Genomic DNA, 25,492 nt, shown 5'->3' on the forward strand with positions numbered 1-25,492 from the left:
ATCCAGGAATTTATGTCAGACTGGTATGTTCTGCCAGGCAGCTAATAATAAGGGAGGATTAGCATAGTTTTGAATAGCTCTTCTAACATTGTTTTAAAAAACAATATTAAGACAAGACTTCCAAAGGATTAGGAGTCTATATAGACACCAAAGACCTCATTTTCACCTAAATCCCCTGCATGCAACAGCTGAAGGCAGCTCAGGATATAACAGAATCATGGAACATGTCTGTTTGGAAGGGACCACAGTGAGACATCTGGTCTGACCTCCTGCTCAAGCAGGGTCATCCTAGAGCACATTGCACAGAATTATGTCCAGTCAGTTCTTGATTATCTCCATTGATAATCCTCTCCACAACCTCTCTGGGGAATTTATTCCAGTGTGGTATCAATTAACAAAATCCATTAACAAAATACTATTTTTTTCTATCTCACCCCCCTCTTGTCCCTGTCAAAATGATTATTTGCAATCTTCTCAGTGAAATAGGATGTAAACAGTCTTCACCCTTCCTTCAAATTATTCCCAGTCGTAGACCATGTACAATTCAGTAGTAAATACTGTTAAACCATCCAAAACTGCCCTACTTTTTCTAACCTCCCTTTTCTCTGTTGGCTTGGGTTTTTTTTCTATTTGATGTTGCCCAAAGCCTGCATGCCAAGCTCTTTAAGACAGGAGCTGTTTGGGTTTACTTACAATCCTTAGAAAATACCAAAATACAAAACAAAGAGCATCTAAATAATAATAAGAGATTGCTAGTACTGATTTATTTACTGAAGGGCCTAAAAAGAATATGCAAGTAAAAACAGTATCATCCAACATCACTGAAAATCATGAAATAAAAATGTTTTTCATTGTGCTTTATGCCATGTGGTAAGTCCTAGGCAGAATGAAACTTCTGCACCTTCTGCAGATTGCTGAGGAAACCTTCTCTGGGATGTGATTCATCAATTGGGGTTAATATCATCCTGGCCACTGCAGGAACTTCTGCATTCTTCTCAGCTCTGAGCTGGCCTCTTAGTCAACTATTTCTCAAAATATTAGTTTATTTAGGTCTATTAGTTAGCAAAACACATAGTTTTCCGCTACATTTCTGTCTCCAGAATTGTTATACTATTGCATTAAAGTCACAGCCCTCAGTCCAGGGTTGAGAAGCTTCTGAGCTTAAGTCAAGATTACTATAGTGCCCTTTGGTCTTTGTCTTGATAGGCTTTGCTGGCATCAGGTACCGAAGATTCTTCCAAAATCTGGAATTCATGGGAAGGGATTTATCTTTTTTCCATTTCACCATCCTCTTTGATGGTAAAAGTGACAGAGATTCTGGCAAGAAATTGTAGTCACTTACAGGCATATATTCAATTAATATGATCTTAGTTTTTCTTTCAACTAGAGCTTTATGCAATCCACTCTCAAGTTCATATATGGCTCTGTCAGAAATGTAGTTCTGGCTCAGTATAATGATTAATCTTCTGCTTTTATCAATGAATGAATGGATATCATCAACAAACGCTGTAAATTAAAGATAAATTTATTGTTATATTAAATGGAAAGGATAGGGACCGAATAAACTTATCTTTTAAATTCACATATGTACCAAAAATATCCCTCTTATAAAGTGACAGCATGTAAGCATCCGGTCCATATGAAGAAATTAATATGTATCAAAACTTAGGAGTCTCCAAAAGGTAAGTCAGGTATGGTCAAAGATTGTTCTCTAGAGCAGACATAAACCTACTTATGATCTCCATCTACCCTAGATGGAGAAGGGTTTAGCTGTGGACAGAAGGTGACAGCAAAATTAACTTTCCCCCAACCAGACATCTCTTTGCTCTTTCCTAATAGATACCATTGGAGTGATTCCACAGAAAGGCACAAACGGCAACTTCTCTCCAAATATTCTGTAACCTTGGGGTTACATCTTCTTTTATGACAGCAAACACCCAAATCTACTTCCAATAATCCAGGGCTGAAAAGACCAGCATGTGATGACAGAAGGAGTTCCAACTGTGTTTTAGATTGATGACTTTTGGTATGAAAAGTGATGAATGAATGTGAATGGTGATACCCTTTAAATATCAAATTGAATTTTCATGCACATCTTCCAGTACTTGTTTGAACACCATGGGACAAAGTCACCACAAAACAGAGATCTAGAAAACATGACTTGTAGAGAAAGGCAAAGCAAACTGCAGAATTAACCTAATGAAGACAAAACTGAGTTACCCCCAGTTTTCTGGAGGCTGACAAGGGTATTGCAACACCAAAGGTTCCTCTGCAAAGAAGGAAATATTCTATTTTACATGTTCACAATGGATCAGATCAGAGAAAAGGAAATAAGTGAAAACTATTGAAATAATTAGACTTCAAACTTCAGTAAAGATTTTTTAATATTTAAAGAAAGAGAATAGGTAATAAAAAAGGGCTTGGAAGAGCTGTGGCTCCTCTCATCTTAGAATTTTTTTTCAGGAATAGATATAAAGAGACAAGATCCTGCTTAATGAAGGAAGCTAACTGATCTTACTGTTCTGTGCTTTGAACAATGAAATTCTATTCCTCAGCTGTATCTTTGGACTAAATGGAAACTCATAGTACTTTTATTCAAGCAAAAGGCTGATGCTAGATACATCCATAGGCCAAACAAAATTCCATTTTTTATTTCTATTTTGTTATGGCACCCGTTTCATTCAGAACATGGTTTCAACCGTCGTGCTGAAGATACAGCAAACATACAAGTTACCTAAGAATAACTAGTACCAGAGTCATCAGCTGCTCTGTGCAATAAATGTGAGTTCATTCATTGGCCCTCAGCAAAAGCAGAGCAAAAGTACTATTACTGTGAAATATCTGATATCTTCTGTGTCCTCACCTAAACCTTCTTGATGCTTGCTCTTTGATATTTTCATCTTGATTCTTTGTAATTAGTGATTTATGTGTGCATGTGTGTGTAAGTGTATACAAATTCATAAATATAACTATAAAACATGTAAAATGTTTGCAGTCAAACTTTGCATGCACACAGTCCAGATTAAATGAAAAATATAACCTTTCAAGGCACAACATTTGACAGCATTCCTTCTAATTGTAGACTTCTACCTTTGTGTGAAAACGATGAGCCTATTTAATGACAAAAATATTCAATACACTTACCTCCTCCAGGGAACACATCCCTCTCAAATATACATAACTTGTACCCAAAGTTTTCTTCTAATATCATGGGCAGTATCTTCAAAGCAAATTCTCTCTCTTCTTCAGTAGGAGAAACACAGTCTTTCAGATAAGACACAAATGCATCATATTCTTTTCCATCTGAAAATAAATCAACAATTGTTGTCTTGTTATCAGCCATTAGAAATCCAGTATCTGATTCACCATTCTGGTTTTCAAACATAGTGTCTTGACGGTAAAGCATCAAGAAACACCTGATTTTTCTTCTGAAGAATCTGAAGAGTCTTCAAACACTTTTCATCAGACTCAAAAATGTCCTGAAGAAATTTAAGGTTGATTCTGATCAACCTTTCTACATTAAGGTGCTTTTTAAATAAAATCAAATTAATTTAATCAATTAATGTCATGACACATCTGTGAAAATCAAGATACGAAGGGAAGCAAAAAAGGTGTCTGTAACCTGAAAATTTTGTTATTTAAGTGATACTGCAGATTTTAACATTTATTGTACACTGTGTGTACAAAGAGTATCAAGTGGAATGGGTACCAGCAAGTGAGAGAACAAACCAGTTAATTATTTTTGTTATGAGACTATGCCATGTCTGGTCATGGTTGGGGCACTAATTTACAAACAGAAAACCAAAGACCAGTCCAGAGGCCAGGTCCACCACACTGCCACAGAGCAACTATCAGGGTTGATACATGAGAACACATGGCTTTGCTTCTTAAACGGCCCTTTTTTGCTTCCCTTTCTGAATACTTTACTGCATGTAGTTCATAAGAGAAAGCATAAAGTAAACTCCATGAAACCCCACTCCTGGATACCAGGCAATGGACTTCCTACTCCCCAACAGGCAGTTCCTCCAGGGCAGCATAGTCCAGGTTCTCAGGTCCTCCCTGAGTGTAAGTCACTGTGGTAGCTGATATCAACAAGTAGGTAATAACATTGGCAGGCATAAATGACATCCACCCATTACCAAAAAATCTCCAAATGCAGTTTATTCAAGTTATATTCAAGCTGATTCAGAGACCAAGGAAAGCCAAGAAAATCAGACCTATATATACAGCAAGTTTTGTCACCACTATTTTTATAAAAAGAATTCCTAAAATTGAGTAATTGTCGGGTTTGCTTGTTGTGAAGGCCACAGAGCTGCTGCCTGGTAAGACACTGGTAATGTGCACTCCCACTCATGCTTAAGTGCATGTAGTGACAAACCTATAAACATGCAATGGCCACTACAGTCAAGGAAACATTTTAAGCTTCACCCTACTGAAGGGCATCAATGAGGTGAAAACAAACTTGTGTCAGTCTGCCCATCTGAAAATTTCAGTGTTCATCCTCTTCGTGGATAGACAACTGAAAACCTCTCCATTCTTATCAACTTTTGTGATGAAGAATATAACAGAACAGAGCTCATCTGAACAGCATCTGACCACATTCCTTCCAATGCCTGCTCCAGAGGCAGCTTCTTCACTGGGTTTATCTGTTGTCATTGCCACACATATACAACAAGCACACATTAGCACCTGACCATCAAGTTCTCTTTTATATATTCTTTGTTTCTTCTCACACTGCTCCTGGAGTTAAGATAATTTTTTTGTCTTCATCAAAACTGATTACTTCATAGAGCCTGCTAGAAAATATTCTTCATCAATATGCTTATTTCAATGTCAGCATTAGCAAAGTCATACCTCCAGCAGTATCATCTCTCCTGCATATATTTCTGTAAAACAGAACGAAGTCGACCCTAAACATCACAAACACAAACACTACAGCTACAGCAACAAATGGAAATAGCAGAGCAAGGACCATTCCAGTGGTAAATACGTGCACTGGCAAGTCTTGAATCTTCCCTGTAAAAGAGAAAAAAAGCAAATTACAGCCTTAACAGAGAGTATTATATGACAAGATTGCTGTATCAAATACTAGTGGCACCTAAAAATCACCTCAAAAAATCACAGTGTTGATGGGAATCCTTTCCTGCTAATGCTTCAAGCACATATGCATGCCACTGGTCCTAAGATAAACTACAAAACATGTTTTACTGTAAAAACAGGAGAAACAATCTTGGACACAATCACATACAATTCATTTATGTGTGTGCAGAGTATGTGAGATCAAGACTGACACTACAGATCCTCATAGATGTACAGCATCCCAAAATGATGGTCACTCACTTTTGTGAAGAGTTTCCTTCAGGTTTTTTTATTATTTCCTCTTATTTTCTACCTTTCATCCCTCTCTCAGTCCAATCAATAATTCCTTAATGTCCTAATTAATCTCTTTGGCCAAGATACTTTTGCTTTTTTTTTCTCTAGTCTCTTTCTTCATTACTATTATTTATTTATTTATCTATTTATTATTAATTATTATAATTATTATTAATCCTTGATGATTTTAATTCCACCTACAGGTTTTTAACACTTAAATCTTTGTGAAGATATTCTCAAGACATGCTCATTCTAGTCTGTATTTCTTTTGCTTTGCACTCCTCCTGTCCCTGTCTGAGAGCAGGAGGAATCACCCAGGGGTTGTTAGGTCCAGCACTCGATGTGTGACGACCTTCATAAGCAGACAGTATTTGGAGCAGTGTTTTGAAATGCCCCCAGGGTTGAGAAGGCTGATTAATAAATTATTTCTAGATTATGTCATACCTTTCTTCAGTTTTACTATTTTTATCTGTGTGGTTTCATCAGCTTGCAACATGCAGGTGAAATTATGATGCATGTCCTCATCTCTTACTTTTTTAATCCGTAGTAGCCTTGTAATATAGAACTTGTTTCCCAACCTGCAACAAGGAATGGTGTTAGCAACGCTATCTATACAGAAACCCACAACCACCTGAGAGGCAGATTTTGAGGAAAAGTTCTAGAGTAAACCCTCAGACTGTGGTTTTTAGTGAATTTGCAGTTCCACAAAGTGTAGGACATTATCACATACTAAATACAGCATTTTCAGGAAACCTACTGTAGTTTTTTGAGTTCTTCTTCACATATTGAAGGTTCATTCTCAGGGATACCTGTGCATTGTTCTGGAAATGTTTGGTTAATTAACCAGTAGAGGCTGGCATCTTCTTGCATATAATAACCCAAGGAACCTGTGCAATTGAATATCTCTTCTTTACCTACAAAAAAAAGCATAACATGGGAAGATTTATTGAGAAGTAGGATTCATGTACACAATGCAGTGTCAGATTTCCAGGAAACATATCCTATAATCTAGGCTTCTTTCTGAATTTTGTAGCCCCTGCTCAATGTATTGTTACACCTGCACTGGTGATGACCTCAGCAGTCATGCACTGCTGCAGAGTGACAGTCATCCACTGCTTTCTTTCAGATAAATCATCACAGCCAGGTGGGTTTAAATAGACCTGGAAATTTCAGACTTTAGAGAACTAAAGGGAATTGGACTTGATGATCTTTATGGCCTCCTTCTACTTGAGATAATTCTATGATTCTATAAACCAGACTGATTCTGTAAAACAGTTCTGCAGGCTGAGAACAGAAGAGGAAACCCTATCACCAGTGCTCCAGGGCCAGGTAAAAGTAAGTAACTGGTAAGGGGAATTGCAACCAACTAATTATAATAGGGAAACTATATATGATTACTCAACAAAACCAAAGCCCTTACTGAACATGTACAGAACAAATCCTTATCTCAGTATCACAACTGGAAATTCCTGAATACATGAACAAGTCATTTACTCAGTCAGCTACTTGTCCCATTTCAAAGCACTAACTGTAACTGACAGGAACCACCCCATCTTAGTAGTTTTAAGAAATTCCAAAACTAAAAGGACAACTCTACACTTGGAAAAAATAAGGCCAGAAGACTGCAGCTCTGGAGTGTGAGATTTTTAAAATTCTGTCATGGGAAGCTTGACCCAAAGTTAGCTGCAACCACAGTTTCTAGGCTATTGCAACATCATTTCCAGGGAAAACATCCAGAATGCTCTTTATTAAGCCAGGAAAAATGTGTGTTAGTCCTTCTTCAGACCATGCACAAATATTTTCCAGTAAGCAAGGCCTACCCAGCAATTCTCTAAGAGCACATGAAGCTGATTTCTCAAGACTTATCAGATACTTCTAGAGCCTTCAAACCAAGATGCTGCTGAAAAACTGGCCATCACAGATTCAGACCTTAGAAATCCAAATTAGAATTGCACTGACCTAACCTAGTATCATTGGCCTTGCAACTCTAGCATTTCCACCAAACACAACAGCTATTTGGAGGCAAATATCATAGAACACCATCCTAAGCAATGATAGGATTTAAAGACCCTGGACCTTGTTCATCCTAAATTCCCTTCACTCTCCACCATGTCATCTATCTCATCACATAGCAGGTAGTTCAATGAGCTTATCAAATGATCTTATCAAGGCAGGTGAAGGATGGAAGACAGGTAGCTCATAAGCATTTGATGCCAAACCCTGATAACTTCTGAGGGCTGGGACAAGAACAGTAATGAGGAGGAAATGTGCAGGAAGGGCATTCTGGGAGGCTGGAAGGTGTGAGGCATCATAGGATTGGGAAAAGGACTTACCAAGCAGTATTGGTAGGAAGGAAGGAAAATTAGCATCTGAGGACCTAGATTAGTAAATGAGATACAGGTATGAGCCACAGAGGAAGACTTTGAAAGGAAGGATTAGGTAACCAGAAGAGAGAGAAGCAAGAGGAGAGAAGATGACAGGAAAAAGACTGGTAAATTTCTGTTTTAAAAAATTAATTATAGCCTCAATCACAATATCCTGGATCCTGTCCAAGACTGTGTGAAGCCTGCAGATCATTTTATCTAACCTACTTCCAGCTAGAAGCACAGATAAGATCTCTTGACAGTACAGATGTACATGCACACATTGCCAGGACTGTCACACCTCACACTCCTCATTTTCCTGAAGAAGTACATTCTCAACCACATCAGGTATCAGTGGGATTACGCATTACTGCTGTTCACTGAGTAAACCATACACCTTTTACACATTGCTTCATGGGGTTTTCTCTCTACAAAAGAAAGCCATAGAGAGATGTTTTATCACCCCCACCACCTTCTCTTGCAGGCTGTTGCAGCAACCTCAGCTTCTGCTTCTGTGAAAGGGTACATTCAGTGCACTTGTGTATTCAATCACAGAATACACTGGGCAAAATATTACCAGATGTGAGGTTAGACCACATACAGAATGATGCACAATCAGTTTAATTACACTTACCCGGACCATCAACCATAAAGAAATCAGAACAAAAGCATCTAGGTAGAGTCGTTACCTCAAAGATTTTTGTATTAATTTCATACCTATTTCTGTTTCAATCACTTCATGACGTCCAACTATCTCCAAAGAGAAAGCCTCCGGTGCATCTAAAATAAAAGTATTGCTATTGAAGTAATACCTCATTTACATTCTTCCACAGTAAAAGTCACATAATTGCTCTATATATAAAATTAATCACAAACATTCCATTAAATTCACAGAATAATATCTGGATTCTGGTGTTACTGAGTAGCTTAAAACCCAGTATGTCTTTTTGATTTTTTTCACATATATATATATATATATATATATATATACACACACACACAGAGTACAATTTGCAATGGTTGGAAAGGCTCTTGTGCAAAATTCTTAGTAAGTTTATATGACTTACTTAAAGCAGCTATTTTGAAAAAAAAAAAAAAACTGCAGGGAAAACATACTAAATACATTTTCCAAAATTGGTAATAGTTCATCTTAACTTCTGCTTTTATACTTCTCAAATTATTCTGAAGTAGTTCAGATTACCAGACTTGTTTACCCTGGTATATATTTATCAAATGAGAACTGCAATTAAAAATCTCCTAAGTAAAGTGAACCAAAAAGTATGCTTCAAAATTTTAGAAAGTTTTCTTACCTTCTTCTACTACAAGTTTAATTGTATTTGTGCTGTGGTATATTGTTCCTTCATGACTGATTAGAATTTTACAGGTATATATCCCAGAGTTTTGTATTGTTAAGGTTCTAAAATTTAGTTCCCTCTCTGTTTCATGCTCATAATTCTTACAGTCCTGCATCAATAAAACCAGAAAATACTATTTTGCAGCAAACATTCATTCAAAACATTAAAGAAATTAAGATTTTTTTTTTTTTAAACAAAGTGTCACCATCACCTTTTCACCATCTCAATGATATGTGTCTGACCCAAAAGAGGTGCTGGCCCAATTTTCACTCATGGTCACTTATATTCAACATTTCAACATTTAATCCATTAGAAGTTGAGAACACTGCAGTTAAGGAAAACACAACAACCTATGGCCCTATCCATCAATGCTCCCATCCTCCCAGGCCACGAAAGACAAAAGAACAGGGCTGTAGCTCATTCTTGCCAGGCTGCTCCAGATGCCTGTACTAAATCAGTCAAAATCCCTTCCTGAAACTGATTGATCTTGGGGTGAATAGGATCTGTTACTCCAACCAGGAGACATGAGAGGAATAAGGAGCACACCCCAAAGAGATGATTCGCCAAAAATGAACAGAACTGGATCTGTTACACACTTAAAAACTGTTCAGAAACAGCAAAATTGAAAAGTTTGCAATTACTTTACAAGTACATGCCAACTGTAAAATATAAATCTTGGCATCTCATTTAGCATCAGTACAATATCTGTATCAGTAAAGTAACAGCTGGCTAAACCAGCTGCTGCCAAAATCAGCAAATAGACATTCACATCAGATCTTTTATCATTCTGAACTACTAGTTTAATATCTTCTGAAACAGGTATAATTTTTTGATAAATTGGAAAGCAGACAAAAGCTTTATTTTGTATATCTGTCTAAAGTTTTTCCCCCTAATCTCATGAGAAATTAAGGCTTTACAATGTTTGTAGATCCTTCTAAAAATTTGTTTGCAATTAATATTTCCCTGCAATCAGATGTTTTGTTTCTACAGCCAATGACTGGAGTGACACTGTTTCAGTAATTACCTTATACCATGTTATGCTGTCATTTTCATAGACAGACAAATCGCTGCATTTCAGTGAATGACCAGTTCCAGCACTTTTAATTTCTGTAGTTAAATGATTTTCATTGAAACAGCTGCTTTTATTTCTTTCAAGTACATTCAATGTCCACTTTTGAATTGTGAAATTTTGTTTTCCATTGCTAAGAAAAAATAAATATAGCAAAATCAGTTTTAGGAGCTTTCTAAAATAATGCAGCTTGGTGAGTTACAAAATACAAATAAATTCTCAAATATATCTGTTAGGTAAAAAGTACATCTACAGTAACACAATTATTTTTATTTCCCTTTATCACTTTCCCACTCCCAGATAAGTGTAATTTCCTTTAACCAAACAGGTTACCTGAACTAAATGCACAATTAAAAACATTTGACAATACAATTATATCTATGGAACATGACAATATAAGCTATATTGACCTGAACAAGGATGCAACAATCTATGACATCACCCATAGTTTCATGAAAGCATCAAAGAATTTTGGACCTTGAATCAGCTGAAGACTTTGCAGGTTTAATTTCCTATGTGTTGTTAAGATTAAAAGCCATGACAGAGAAATATATTTGTAAAATTAGAAATAAGAAAGGTGAGTCTGGTATTGCTCACAAAGCAACATTAATCAATTATTGATTGTTTGATACTCTGCAGGTATTTTGGAATATTTTGGAATACTTTGGAATTAAATGGTATTTTGGAAATATTTATAAACTCCGTAAGTCTCGTGAATTATAGCATCATTTATGGATTCAAGCATGTCTGCAAAACAAGGCACTTTGGAAAGGATGCATCTCTGACTCTGCACTGATCAGAGATCTGTAGCAGCTGAGCACCTCAGACTGACTGAAAAAATCAGGAACTCTCACTTCTGCAGCAGAGTCATCACATTCCATGCAGTGTATAAAAGATCACACAAATATGCTCCAAAAATGCCTCTTTTGTATATCTAGGAGCTGATCATTGTCATTTAGACATCTACTAGGTTGTCTCCATATATTCCTTGAAAGAATCAGATTATAGCTGTAATTTCACTGTTTGATATATCCAAATACACGACTACCAAGGGAAAGGAACCTGCAGGACTTTTATTTGGCAAAGTTAGAGCTTAAGAGAAAGCCATATGCCGCTGTCAGTTAGTGGGTGAGATTCTGTCAGTTAATGGGTGAGATTTTGCAATTAGTGCATGGAGCTCTCATTTGTTTTCTGAACAAGCAGGCCTGACAAAGGAAAAGCAGTAATCACAGAGCACTTCCCTCCAATGTCAGTCATATCTTCATAAATATATTTGAATCTTTCTGCCTCCAAGAAAAGAAAAATAAATTTATTCCAGAACTGCAACTAGTCAAGAATTGTTTCAATGAGAAAGTCCAAGAGGACAAAGGAGTTGGAATGGAGAAGCATCTCTGGTGAGTACATGAGCTTAAACACATTCTTGACATGCCTTTTGAGTGTACAAGATTTAGAAGAGCTATTAGGAAATCATTTTTATGATGAATTTAGACCATGTCTTGGATTGTTTCTTTTCTGCTTTTTAAGCTCCCCAGACAAATGTGTTTATGTATTGTGCTTACCCTCTTGCATTGTAGCCCTTTTTTAAGCTACACAGGTTCTCTACTCACTTGAGATGTTCATTACTCCTAATTGTAATTGACTCTTTGAACCAAAACATAGTGGTTTTGGTAAATCAGCTACCTATGTTGTCACAGCCTTACCAAAGATTTTCCACCAGAGACGAGCTCATGTGGGTATTCACAGTGGGTGGAGCTCTTCTCACCTATTCTTCAACATATTATTTACAGATTTAAATCAGAGCTACTAATCACAGTCAGCAGTGGGACCACAGTCAGAAGTCACCCTTTCACAGTGCAGTTTATACGACCTATTTTATATATTTTGTTTAGGACAAGATCAGCTGTGACCCAGAAAGACCTCTCCCTCCCTGACAGTAAAAGTACCCAAGTTTAGGTGTGGACATAAACATTAATCCCAATTAATTCCACTGAGTCTGTGTGTTTCTTTAGACATCACTCTACTAATCTGAATACTGTCAGAGAATTAATTACAGATGTAGCCATGAAATGCAAATTATTTTACTCTCTAGATTCAGCAGATGAAAGAAAAGGGTCCATAAAGCCACATGTTCTCCCCAGCACTGTTACTCCACAGAGACTTTCTTCTGTGATCCTATTTGGGGAACCCACTCAAACTGGATCAAGATATTCTACCTGATGAGCCAAAATCTGGCAAGGAGAATGTCCCTGGAAGGTATTAAAACCATACCTGTGCAAACAAAGATGAATTTTTTCTTACATAATTTCTAGTTGTCTGCCATATAGCATGGTTTTCAACACACACACACAAAAACCCCATTGAGTTGTATTTTTTAAACTGCTAGTGTCAGAATTATTATATATATTTTACCCTGGTTTTCACATGTTGAGAGTCTTCAGTGATATTTTGTCAGGAACAAAACCATTTCTAGTTTAACAGCTTTTCAATCTCCCCCCCAACAAACCCACCAAGAAGGAACAACAAAATCTAGCTTGACTCAGAAGATGATACAGGGAAGTGAAAGCCTTTAGAGAATATAAACCAAGCTTACTGGATACATAGCCAAATCTAAGTCATCCCTTAGCTGTTTTACTGCAACAAACCAGTGTTATCTCGATATTGCAATCTTTTGCAGAAACTGTCACTCTGCTTTCCAAATTGCAGCATTAACTATATATGTATGTTCCCACAGCTTTCAGTTGTTCTAAACATACAGAAAAATTGAGCAATATTTGGATTTTAAAATTTATCATGTGTTTATCGTGGTTATCTGTAGTTTTTGTTTTTTTCGGGAACCTCTAAGTTCTCTCAGTTTCAAGGTTACCAAAATAGACCAACCCAATGACCTGCTTTTTTGTATTCTGTTTTTCTCTTTGACAACCACAGGATACAGGCTATAAAAAACCTATAAAAATTAAAAATCTTTCCAAAGACCAGTGACACAGTTTTTGCTGCTCACCACACTTACTATATGTATAATTTTTATTTTCAAGAATGTTGCTGAAGATGGACACATTCAAGCATATAGGTGATGTCCATTGATTCCTGAATTTGTATCCTAAGTCTAGTGTGATAACAAACACACGTGAGCACATCAACACATATATGTACACTTCAGCTATCTATGTGTGTCTCAGCAGGACACATCTGGTTTAACTGTAAAACTTCTGGTTCCTCTTTAAACAAAAAAAAAAGGTTAAAATATCATAAAAATGTCACTTTCGCCTCTTGCTTCTTGCCTATTTGTCACTTGTAACCCATCAGAAAAAAAAATCCTACATTTAATTAGTTTGCAAAATCTGTCAACATGTTGTCTGCTTTTCTTGAAAATCTGCAGTATATGTAATTGTCACATTGTTCCCTGAAACTGCCTAAACAGTTCTAAGTATTCTGAAAATTATTTCCCATATAGCTTATAAATACCTATCTCTAAATAGTTGAAAATTAAAAAGATAAATAAAAATATATTTAGCATATCTTCTTTCAAAAGTAAAACTTTTAACCTACTATAAATACTCAGAAATTAAAGTAATTCCACTCGTTCACTCGTATTAAATCTTAAATAAGTTCTGTAGTCCACAACAGCCCACAACTTTTCCCTACAGAAACTTCTAAAAGTCCTCTGTCTCTGCAGAAGACAGTTTTAAAAATAATATTCTATATTTCCTGAAATGTAACTCATTTAATATGCCTGCCAATAGTGAGAACCATCATATAAACTAAGCCCAAGATCCCATTAAAATCCCATTTAAAAAATTCCCCTATGCCTATTGTTCCAGCATTGAGACCTGTGAATCCTCTCACAGGAGGATTGCAAAATTCTGGCATCATTCTGATCCTAACAGAAAATGAATGTCAGTGTCATATGGGCCTAACAGAAAGAAATTTAAAAATTAAAAAAAAAAAAAAAAAGAAAGATGCTTCAGAATAAGACATTTTTTCCTCAAAAATACTTTCTTTCAAAACTGATTTTTAAAATGTAGCAGGTAATATAGTTCTAGAAGACAAGACAAAAAAAGGAGAAAATCAAAACTCTCAATTCGAAATGAATGCTTTGATGTAATCAAAACTTTTTTCCTGAGTTTCTCTCTTAAGCAAATGAGTAAATTACTTAATTTCATAAAGGATTCTGACATTTTTATGTTTTCTAACAATTACTCATTTTAACAAACTTCATTCTAATACTTTTTATTTCACTTCTTTTCTTGTCATCTCCTTCTTCTGTATGTAAGGCTGTTTCCTTCAGTTTTGAGACGTACACTTTTTCATAGTGATTTTGTAGAATTCTTGTGATTTACTCTGGCTTTACTGTCATGACCCCAAGTCCTTAAAGTCATCAGAAAACCACGATGATTGTGAATTAAGCCTGGGGTTATATCACAGCTCTCTTCTCTTTTGCCCTGTATTTTAGACTCATTATGGCAGTCTCCTTCAGTAGCCTGGCAATTCAGGTATGATCTCCACCTATCTTTCCCCATCCCAAAATTAGTCATTCTGCATTTTGTTACACTTATTAGGTGGCATTGGAGTGAGTTTTTAGATTTAATAACTTTTTTGAGAAGTGACCATACAGAAAACTTATCAACACAGCAAAACAGCACAACAAATTAGACAAACTACCATATTCATCATCCCTAAAGAAAATCCTCTTGAATTTAACATAGATGAATAAAATTTTTCTCTATATTTACCCTACAATTAAAATTATTTTGCATTTCATATACCATGAATCTAATATAGACTTCAGTTGTTAACTTCCAAGTCAACTTGGAAGCTGAAAATGTTTTTGTTTTTTGTGTTTTTTTTTCATGTATCATTACTGTTATCTCCTTACTGGTATTTTAAAAAGTACTATCTTAGAACTGCAAGCTATCAAACTTGAGTCTGCAATATTTCTGGAAAAACGTGGAGAGCATTTTTCAGTATCCACAGTCCCATATGCTTTATAAACCTGGCTAGAACCTTAAAAATATTACTTGGAGAGCAGCACAAATCATTACTTGCAAGGTGATCTGCTTCAAATTAATCATTGCTTCAACTGTAAATGCTGAATTATGGGTTTAATGCAAGTTAGTCATAAGAACTCCATGCAGCAAACCTTTCATTTAGTCCCTTTCAAGGTGTTCTAATGAAGATTGACACCAAATAATGGAGGCTTGTCCTTATTTCTCCTTTTAACCCATGGTGCTCTACAGCAGTAAGAAATCAAATCCAAATATTTCATTTGCTCTTTGAATGGCTCCATGCAGATAAAGGTTTGCACAGAAAGCAGAGTTCAGCTATGCTATGTTTAATCTTTACCATACAGTTAGATGATTTGGCAAGCCTCATAGCATGAGATCCACACAACAGAGCAAGCAAGAACAAGTGTGGGGAAGAAGACAAGCAAATGTTTCCCTTTTTTTTGACAGTGGATGGAAGGGTTGCCTGACACTCATTTTTCTTAGGTAATTAATCACAAGCCAGCAAAAATGCTACCTGCCTTATCAAAAGGTTCACAGAACATTTAAAAGGCTGAAACTCCTAATAGATATTTGTAAATATTATAGGTCTACTTTGATAGTTATTGTGAAATGAAGTGGGAAATGACACTGCAGTTAGAGCAGTTCCCTAAGCCCCTATTATATGGATGCCACTAGCTATAGAAAACAAGATAAAGAAATTATCTTCATCGTAGACATGTGCACAGACAAGACATTTACCCATTGTGTTGTGTACTCACCTGTGAATGACAGAGTAATTCCCAGAGTCACTGAGTTCAGCTGGCCAGAACTCCAGAAAATTCATTTGTGAAACAATTCTGTGTGTTTCCTTTATCAATTGCTGCTTTCCAGCACTTTCTTTGTACCAGTTTATTGTGTATGCTTCTTCCTGAAAATGTTCTTGCCTTGACTCAAGATAACAAAGGAAAAAATATTCCCCTTCTAGAACATCAATGGAGGCACGAAGGGGACACAACTTCTCTTCAGAGAAAGGGGAAAAAAGATATATTAGGAAGCTGAGTACTTCTTTTAGAAAATTGCATTAGCCTGACTTTAAAGTGATTTGCTGTGCTGATGGTATTTTATAAAAAGACTTCTTTCAGCAAAATGGTTTAGCAGCATTTATTTATTTATTCCTGCAATATTTACTAAAAACCTCAGCCTTTTCCAAGCCTTTATTCTATCTTACCAAAGCAATACCATAAGGACAAGGAAGGACTGAAAATAGAAAGACATTTCCCTATCTCTATAATTCTTTCACGAGTTCCACAGTGTCAGAATTACATTGGCTCAAAGGGCAGAATCTGGCCTCACTCTACAGTAAAGCAGCTGCCACGAATGGAAGAGGAAAGGAGAAATTCTTCACATATGGTTTCACTTGACAAATATGTTTAAGATAAAAGCAGATCCTATAAATTAACATTTGCATTTCCTTATCTTCTTAATTAAAATGGAATCATTATGTAGATATATTTCTGAAAAACTTCAGATATCTTTGGAAAACTGCCTTGGAATGAGATTATGTGTGTAAAATTTAGTCTTCAAGTCTGCTTTTCCAGACAAATTTCCCAAATTTACTTTTGCATACAGAAGTTATAAAAAGTATGGAAAACGAACCATGATCGAGGATTAAGAGTCAAAAATAAAATCAGCCTTCAGTCTCTCTTTCTCCTGAGGTTCTCAGAGAATGTTGTTGTTTAACATCTATTGTGACCACACTTCTGAATGGCTCAAAAAGAAGCAGGCTCTTTCTCTTGTTTGCTATGTCTCTTCATATGGTTATGGTCACAATACAACATCATCAGGTTTCTCCAGGTAGCATCCTTGCTTTTTCATTTCATAATTTTAGTGTTTAGGACCAAATTTCCCAAGTCTGGAGCTGGGTTTTAATTGCCAAACCTTTAAGATTTTGTTCTTGGCTGCAAAAAACAAAACTTGTCCTACTGCAAGCAACTCTCAAAAAGCTGCCACGTATTTTGAGTGTTCTCTTATTGAATTGAAGACTTTTACTTACCAGTGGCAGATTCCATGATCAACATGACAAAAAAAATCAGAGTCATTTTTGGAGTTATTTCTCACTTCTTCTCCAAAAAAAAAAAAAAAAGAAACGGAATTCCTCCTGCTTGTCTGAAAGTCTACAAAAAAATAAATAAGATTCACAGTTCACCACAAGTCCAATGAAACAGATTCCTTTGAGCATGTGAGCAGTGTAACTATTGCCTTCTGCTGAAGAGGGCTTTCCAAATGGGAAGCTAAATATTTTTATCATAACAGCTATTTTCATACATCAGGTAATGGATCTAGATTTTTTTTTTTTTTTGCAATTTCATTTCAAATTCAGAAAGCACTGCAGGATTTCCTTGTTCCATTTTCTTATTTTATGGATGCATTTTGCAGTATCACAAGAGCACTCAAATCCCGAGCCAGCAGATACCTACCAAAGGACAGGACAGTTCTTTTTTTTCTCTCCACGAAGAGAATAAACTTTGCAAGACTGGACCTTGTAGAAACAGCCAGTGGAAACTTCCCTTGCCTTCAATGAGAACAGCACAATGTTATAGATTGGATATGTTGATGGCTAGCTTTGAGCCTGTTGGAAAGCAATGGGACATGTAATTTCTTTCACAATTTGGTCTGTAGGGGCAATAAGCTCCAGCTGAGAGTTCTAACATTTCCCCTGAGGGGGAGGACAAGAAGCAGCCTAAATTCAGTTGTTTCCTGTGTAGTCAACTATTTCAAAGGCATGTGAAAAACACCACTAAGTAAGACTGGCTTGGAGCATATTCTGAGGCTCCTCAGAACAGCACGTTAACTGACAACCAAAGACAGAGCTACTCCTGAGACTCAGCCTCTGTTTTGCTTACAAAACAGACAGGCGAGATACACAATCAGCTCAGTTCAACCCCTGAATCCAAAACAGATAACCTTGCTGAGTGTGACCCAAACATGGATGGATAGATGAGATAAACACACATGAGATGTATTTCAGAGATCTGAGAGATCTGCCAGCAAAAATCTCATTAGCAATCCATTTCTATTTTATTAGGTAAACCTATTGCAATTTGAGAAAACACAAATTTTAAGAGACTGCCCTAAGATTTAGAGTCAGAAAGTTCCTGTGACCTGAAGAGTCTGGAGGCAGGAGGCTACTGCATTTCCAGCAGTATTCCAGGACACCAAACTGGGTAGCTGCCCTCCCTCTCTTACCTTTCTTCTCAGTTCTTTATAAGTGTGCCATCATCCCTTAAAGCACTGCAAGAAGATGAAGGAAGTGTTTCACATCCCTTTTTTAGAAGGCCTGGTAGGCAGATCCAGATTTAGAAAGTTAAGAGAATCTGGATGCTGAATACTGCAACACAAAATTTCAGTTCCTTAGTACACATGGAGATTCAAATGCCTACACTTCATAAGGAAAGAAGGGCCTCTCTCTTTAATTTCTTGAATTTTACTTTGCTTTTCTTTCCTATCACACTGAGAAAAAATGCAGCCTTTAGACAAGACTATGGTCCACTACATAGAGATAGAATAATTTAACACCAGATCTTTAATTCTAAATCCACTTCTTTTTTTGGTATATCACATCAGCACACAGTGGAAGGTTGGATGAATGCACACAATATAATGGAAGTGACTCAGTAATAACCAGGTTTGGGATTCATGACTACTAAAAATCAAGACACAAGACCTTAATCTTACTCTCTCATTGCTGTTGAACCTGATCAATTTGTCTGAAATTGTTCTACTGTAGGCTAAAACATTTGAGCCATGCAGTTTGAGTATTCTTCAATGAAAAGTTAGGAGGAGGGGAAAATGTGAAAGACAGAAAAGGGCTTTTAGTGAAAGTCAGCTAATCCAGAGAGAATCTTTGAGAAACAGAAAAAGATTTTTAATTTTCAGAAAAAATTGAGACTTATTTTAAAGTAAAAGCAAAGATTCTCTACCTAATAAAGGAGTACAGAAATACTAATGGGCAGAATGTTAAGGCAATAGAGAGAAATGACATTTTCAATTAAAATTAATTAAACTGTAAGTTGTCTATAAGGTTCAAAGTGACAACAGCTTTAAGCATTTTTTAATGTTTTATACATGTTTAAAACCACTGATGGAGTTTTATTAATAAAATATGATTCTTAAAAATGCTTTGCCACTATGAAACCAACAAAAACTTAAAAAAAACCAAATTTTAAATTCTGTAAAGCACATTCCCAATGTCCCATGCATTAGAAAATTGTGCACCGTTCAAATTATTCCCCATTTTCTAGAATCACCAGAAGATTTTTGAATTAAATTGGGCTGATACATAAAAGTGATTGATCCTCAATTTTGGACAAGTAACTAATTTTGATCAACACTTTTGAAAAATTCATTTTGGTCCTGAAGGGCTGTGACTTCCTTTAAAAAAAAAAAAAAAAAAAAAAAAAAAAAAAAAAAAAAAAAAAAAAAAACCACAACAGATTCTTCTGAACATGAGACTGTTCTAAACATCATCTTGAGGTCAAGGAAGGAAAGCACTAGTCTTTCCTCTTTAAGAATGGCTTCTTACAGAATTTAAGTATTTTTTCAATATTACTACACAGTGCCATAATTTGTGCAGCATTGATGAAGAAAACAAAAATATTTAGCAAACAGTTCTCTTAACCATCCTAGATGCAAGCACCATTCTGCCAGGATTGCAGTTTCTTGGTAAAAAAAAAAAATCTGTCTTAATTTCAAAGAACATAAGCAAAGCTGTTTACTTACTATGCAAGTCTTGCCAGGTGGAACGTGGATGGAGAGGGAGCCTTCCAAACTCGAGAGTTGCAATTTGAACTTACAACTTTTCTGAATCTTATTCATCACTGAAACAGAGAGTTGTCTCTCTCAGCAAGTGAGCCAATACATAGATATTTCAGTTTGAAAAACCTTCTGAAAGAGAGAACTGTTGATTGCAAGGAAGGAAAACGGAAAAGTGAGATGTGAGAAATTAATTTCTGCTAGCATTAATGGAAAGTTAATAGCAAGTCCTTAATATTTTTTTTCTAAATTGGCATTTAAGAGCTGATACACAAATGTTTTAGGCATCATCTTTTGCTCCTACCACTTACAGCAGTGCTGACAGAGCCCAACCTCTTCCAAAGCCACCCAGGTGCGAGGAAAAGGGGTGCGGACAGCGCGGAGACGGCGACAGGGGCTGTATGTTGAAATAAGCCGTTTTCAGGGCTAAACTGTTTATGACAGCTGCGTAATAAGGAAAAAGCACAGCCTGGGCCCTGGACAGAGGTGTCCGAGACAGGTGACTCTGGGGAGCGCCGGGCACTGCAAGGACAGGGAAGCGCGGCTGGGTGGGAGAGAGGGAGAGAGGGTTGGGGACGGGCAGGGCTGGGGACGGGCAGGGCTGGGGACGGGCAGGGTGCCCTGGAGTGGTCTCCGGCCAGCGAGAGCCCCCCGCACACCCGCCGCGATGCCCTGAGCGGGGCAGGCGCTCGGCTTCTCCGAGCGAGAGGAGAAGGGGGTGTCCGCGCCCAGCCTTGGCGCTCCCCGTCCCGCTACCCCGCCGCCCTGCCCTGCCCTGCCCTGCCCTACCTGGCTGCAGCGTGGCGGGGCGGGCGGGGCGGGGCGGGGCGGGGCGGAGCAGCCGCGGCGCTGCCCGGCTTGGCGAGGGGGCCGCGCTGCCAGCCGGCCCCCGGACAGCCCCAGGTGCGCCCCGCCAGCACAGCGAGTGGGGCTCGACTCTTTTAGGACGCGCAGGGGGGTGGAGTGTGCGTGCCTCTTCCCTCTCACAACCTTTCAGGGGAAGAAAAGGCGTAAGGAGGTGATGTCTTCCGCTGTCTTGAGCCGAAACGCCTCTTCCTCCGCTTTTCCGCTGAACGCACATTGTAGGACTCTTTTCCAAGGAGTGTGCTGGAGGTAGGACGGAGTGCTAGGAGCGAGTATATTGGGCTGAGTATACCAAGTTTTACCTCTGCTACAGCTTCCTCCCCACATCGCTGCCTGGTTTGCAAATGAGGACGTGCAAAGAGCTAACACTGAAAGGCTGATATCCTGCAAAGACCTCAAAAGACACACACACACACACACACACACACCAAAAAAAAAAAAAAAAATCCCGCCAAAAGGTGTGCAGGAAAAGAGATAAGGAAAGAGATAAGAGAGATAAAGAGATAAGAGATAAGGAAAAAGATAAGATTCCACACTGTTTTTTGAGAAATGTCCCCATTTCAATGCTATTTTTTTTCTGTGCTACCAAGGGGAGAATAATGGAAATGTTCAAGACATGAAACATTTTGTACCTCCATTGCTGCAAAGTGAGTGTATGCATTCACTTCTAAAGGAGCCATCATGCCATTAGTTGAGTTTGCTTGTTAGCCAAATGTTGGTATATTGGAACTGTGGTTCCACCAGTGGTTTCTGACAGGCATATTTCTTGTTTGAGTCCTGTTCCTAAGCAAATGAATGCTTGCCATTGTTAATTCCATGAATGCTTTATCTGCTAAGTACTATGCAATGATTCACTATACTTCTAAATAAAGTTAGTTTGATAACGGCAGGGGAAAAAATCGTTCCCTCAGGAATCCTTTTATTTGCATATCACCCTTTTAATCTTCAGAAATTTGCTTGGTGACAGCTACATTTTGGGTTTTTTACCCAGGGCAACTGCTAATGGAATAGTTCCCAATTTCAACAGGAGGGGACAGTTTGGAGGTAAAACAAGCAGGTTACAACTAAAAGAAGGGAGGGGTTATACAGAGCTGGCTTTCTTGCATATTTTCATTACAGAGGTGAAGTGAGGAAACCCTGGCGTGTTTTACTGTCACATCTCATGTGTTTTCCTCATCACAGAATGAAGTATTATGTCTATAACAACTGGACCTCTGTATAATGTAAATCAGCATAATTCCAGGAAAGTAAGCTAAGGATCTAACTAACTATAACTGCTTTAAAATGTCTAAAGATACTTTTGGTCTTATGACTTAGTACCTGATTTTAAAACCTAAAAGAAAGCAGATATCATAAAGATGATAATGATTTTATATGATAGTCTGGAAACTATTTAGCAGCCAGCAAATAAAATAGCAAAGTAAAATGTCATCAGCTTTTTACTTCCACAGTCTGTCTTCATAGTGACAGTTCAGAAACTTCATTTTTTGACTCAGTCTTTTACAGCAATATTTTCCATGAGCTTTTCTCACATTTATTTGTTTTCTATTCTTTTGAAATATTCTCAAGTTTTTGAACTTCAATCTGCATTGCAGAAAGTGCTGTGTTCAATTGGCCCTTTCAAGTAATGTCATAGCTAGCTCTGTGGTACACGAACATATGTGAAAGGAGAATAAACTTTACATTTTTTAGTCTCAGACTAATACAATTTTAATGGAGAATTTATAGTCTGGTAATAGATATGTAACTTGACTAAAAATAGCTACATATTAGATTTTAACTTTGAAAATATCATGATGAACGTGAAAGTTTGCACTAAGATTGGAAAAAAGGTTTCTGAATGAAGCTCTGACAAGCTGATCAGTTGAGAATCAGTTAGAGAAGACCAGTTATTTCACACAGTTTTTCACATCTTCCTTTCCATCCAACATAAGTGGTGCTAACTGAAAAACGGAAACTATTTCCATCATAAATTGCAACATCCAACTCCTGTAATGACAGTTTAAACCTGTTTGCTGTTAGGTGACAATAGTCCTTCTTAAACTGCATCTATTATCTCTAGATACAAGTTATATTAATTCTTAGCACACGTTAAGTCACGTTCAGTAATTTTTCAGCATTATCTTCCCCTGATGTCAAAAAAGCAGGTGTCTGTTAGACCCTCATATGTTTCTCAGAAATTTTAAAATACAGAGGTTGGACATCCCTGAGGGATGCCTCTAGCAATTAGCTGTGAGCTGAGGTTTGTATGCTGGTCACAATCTACTATTTCCACAGGTCCCACTGTTTTTCTGATCACTTGTGTGGATCTGGCTGTCTAGCAGAGATTGTATCAAGGACCTTGCTCATTACAAGATATACAGTATCCAGTGTCTTCCCACTGTCTGAAACACAGCTGGATATGCATGATTTGTGTCTAAAACAACAGCTGTAGTTTTTCAACCCTTTAAAGAGTAAGGAACATACAGCTGTACATTCAATTTAATATACTATCAATTTTACACATCATCTTCCAAATAGGCTTTGTCCAATGCTCTAAGATATAAATGTTGCATAACAAATAATGGCTTGCTACACAAATTCTCGAAAACTCCTAAAACCTTCCTTTAAGTGGGAAGTATCTTGGGCTTCACAACCATATGAGCTGTAGGAACACCACATCTCAACCCTATCGGATTTCTAGCTGGTCAGAATCTCTGAGTGCCTGTTCACCCACGAGAGGGCAGGATGACTCTGCTCTATTAAGAAGTGAAAGCAAATCTGCTCTCCAGAGTCCCTTGAGGTGCCAAAACCACAGGGTAGAAACTAAAGAAGGTTAAAACTCTTTGTGGACAATATAATTCAGCAACAAAATTGCCGTGATGCTGCTTAGTTTAAGCTTAGAACATCCAAACTGAATCTTCTATAAGCTTTCTATGTTTATTCGTATGTTACTATTTCTATGTATATTTCTATATTGAAAAAATACTCTTTTTTTTGGGGGGGGGAGGGGGGCAGGGCAGACTATCATTCTGTTATTCCATGAAGGCATACTTCTTAGTGTACAAAAAGCCAATTTTAATTTTAAAAAATGGTTTTGAAAATCGAGGCTATTTGTAAGTTGCATATTAAACAATGATTGAGGATGGAAGACATCTTTGGAAGTTATCAGTCAACCCTCCTGCTCAAGATTGGCCAGAATCAACCTGGAGGTTTTTTAGTATCTCCTAGGCTGGAGACTCGCAGCTTCTCTGGGCAACCTGTGTCACTCCTGGGTCACCTTCACCATAAAATAAAAGCCTTTCTGATGTTCAGAGGGAGCCTCCTGTTTTTAGGTTTTCACCCATTGCCTCTGGTCCTGTCACTGGGCATCACTGAGATGAGCCTGACTCTCTCTTCTTTATACCCTCCCTTCAGGTGAAGGATTTCACCAGGCTAAAGAGTCCCAGCTCTCTCTGCTTCTCTTCATAGGAAAGATGCTCCAGTCCTTTCACCAACCTCATAATTTCCCTGTCTCTCCCACTGAGGAGCCTAGAACAGAACACAGGACTCCTGATGTGCCCTCAGTGGTGCTGATATTTTAATGATGCTGTAAAAGTATTCCACAGTTCTTTTTGTGCTTTCTCTCTAACCCTACAAATATTATAACATCTGCAGAATATATCCATTTTAATACATAGCTCATAATTCTTTCCTAAACAGTAAGGAATAACAAAAAAAAACCTGTGACAACTGCAGCATTTTTTAGTCATTATTACAGTCACATACTCACCCCCTGGTACTGTAAATGTTCTTTGCCACTCTCTGAATTTGCTCCTTATCTTTCTGTTAAGGCCATTTTGTTCACTGCTGGCAAACTACAATAAGAATTATTTTCCTCTATTTTTCATTTTTCTGGGCTGACTGTGCAACTTGAAAAAAAGTAGCATCACCACAAGAGCCATCTAGTGAGTTTGTTTTTCACCACCATAACTACATGCCTGGCTAACAGAAGCAAATGACACATCAGTATATTTCAGAGTAATATGGTTCATTACTGATCCTGTGCAATTCCTCATTGTACCTTCTCCTCATCTCTTTCCAGCTTCAAAAGTCATCCTAGACTTTTCATTTCCAAGATACCTGTTAATCATCCTTTCTTGTTCATTACAAGCCCAGGACTCAAGCTGTATTAAAAACTTATCCTGTGATAATCTTGAAAGTGAATATTCTGTCATGCTCAGCAGCTTATGGGAAAAATCTTCATAGTTTATAGCACCAGGATTTCTTGCTTTTACACTTGCCTTAGTGTTGGTATGCTCCCTGTGGGAAGAAATGGTACTGTAAGAATAAATTAAGTCTCACACTGTCATGAATCCATCTTGTAGGGTCTCCACAGAGACAGTAAGGTTTATCCAGAGGTACCTTTAGGAACAGGACCCAACACTGCACACAATCTAATGAGGTAATTACAAAACGCAACATTTGATGCTTTATAGTTGTGGTGAAGTGAGCAATGAGTGAATGAACGCTTGAAAATACAACTCATTAGTGAAAAACTGTCTGGTTTGCCATAGGTCTTTTAACTGAATGCTTAAAAATATTTATACATATATTTCATGCACATTTTTTCCACTCCAAATAGCTATCTATAAGTCTGAAGATTCATATTCAATAAAAACTTACAGTAAAAGGAAAGAACTTGCCTGTTTGTAA

The 25,492-nt window shown here is 37.3% G+C and overlaps 1 protein-coding gene across 1 annotated transcript; it reads right to left on the reverse strand.

The window, feature by feature from the left end:
• Positions 1 to 742: 742 nt before the first annotated feature.
• On the reverse strand, positions 743 to 17,281 carry IL18R1 (interleukin 18 receptor 1). The gene is made up of 10 exons (XM_068180333.1): positions 17,196 to 17,281; positions 15,922 to 16,162; positions 10,116 to 10,293; positions 9,047 to 9,200; positions 8,454 to 8,516; positions 6,131 to 6,287; positions 5,818 to 5,951; positions 4,855 to 5,016; positions 3,145 to 3,303; positions 743 to 1,506 (listed from the first exon to the last, which is right to left on the reverse strand). Exons 1-10 carry the CDS (start codon positions 17,239 to 17,241, stop codon positions 1,106 to 1,108), a joined length of 1,695 nt encoding a protein of 564 aa, XP_068036434.1. The 5' UTR covers positions 17,242 to 17,281; the 3' UTR covers positions 743 to 1,105.
• Positions 17,282 to 25,492: the final 8,211 nt, after the last annotated feature.

The sequence above is a fragment of the Anomalospiza imberbis genome, chromosome 2 (assembly GCF_031753505.1).
Source record: "Anomalospiza imberbis isolate Cuckoo-Finch-1a 21T00152 chromosome 2, ASM3175350v1, whole genome shotgun sequence".
Classification (NCBI taxonomy): Eukaryota; Metazoa; Chordata; class Aves; order Passeriformes; family Viduidae; genus Anomalospiza; species Anomalospiza imberbis.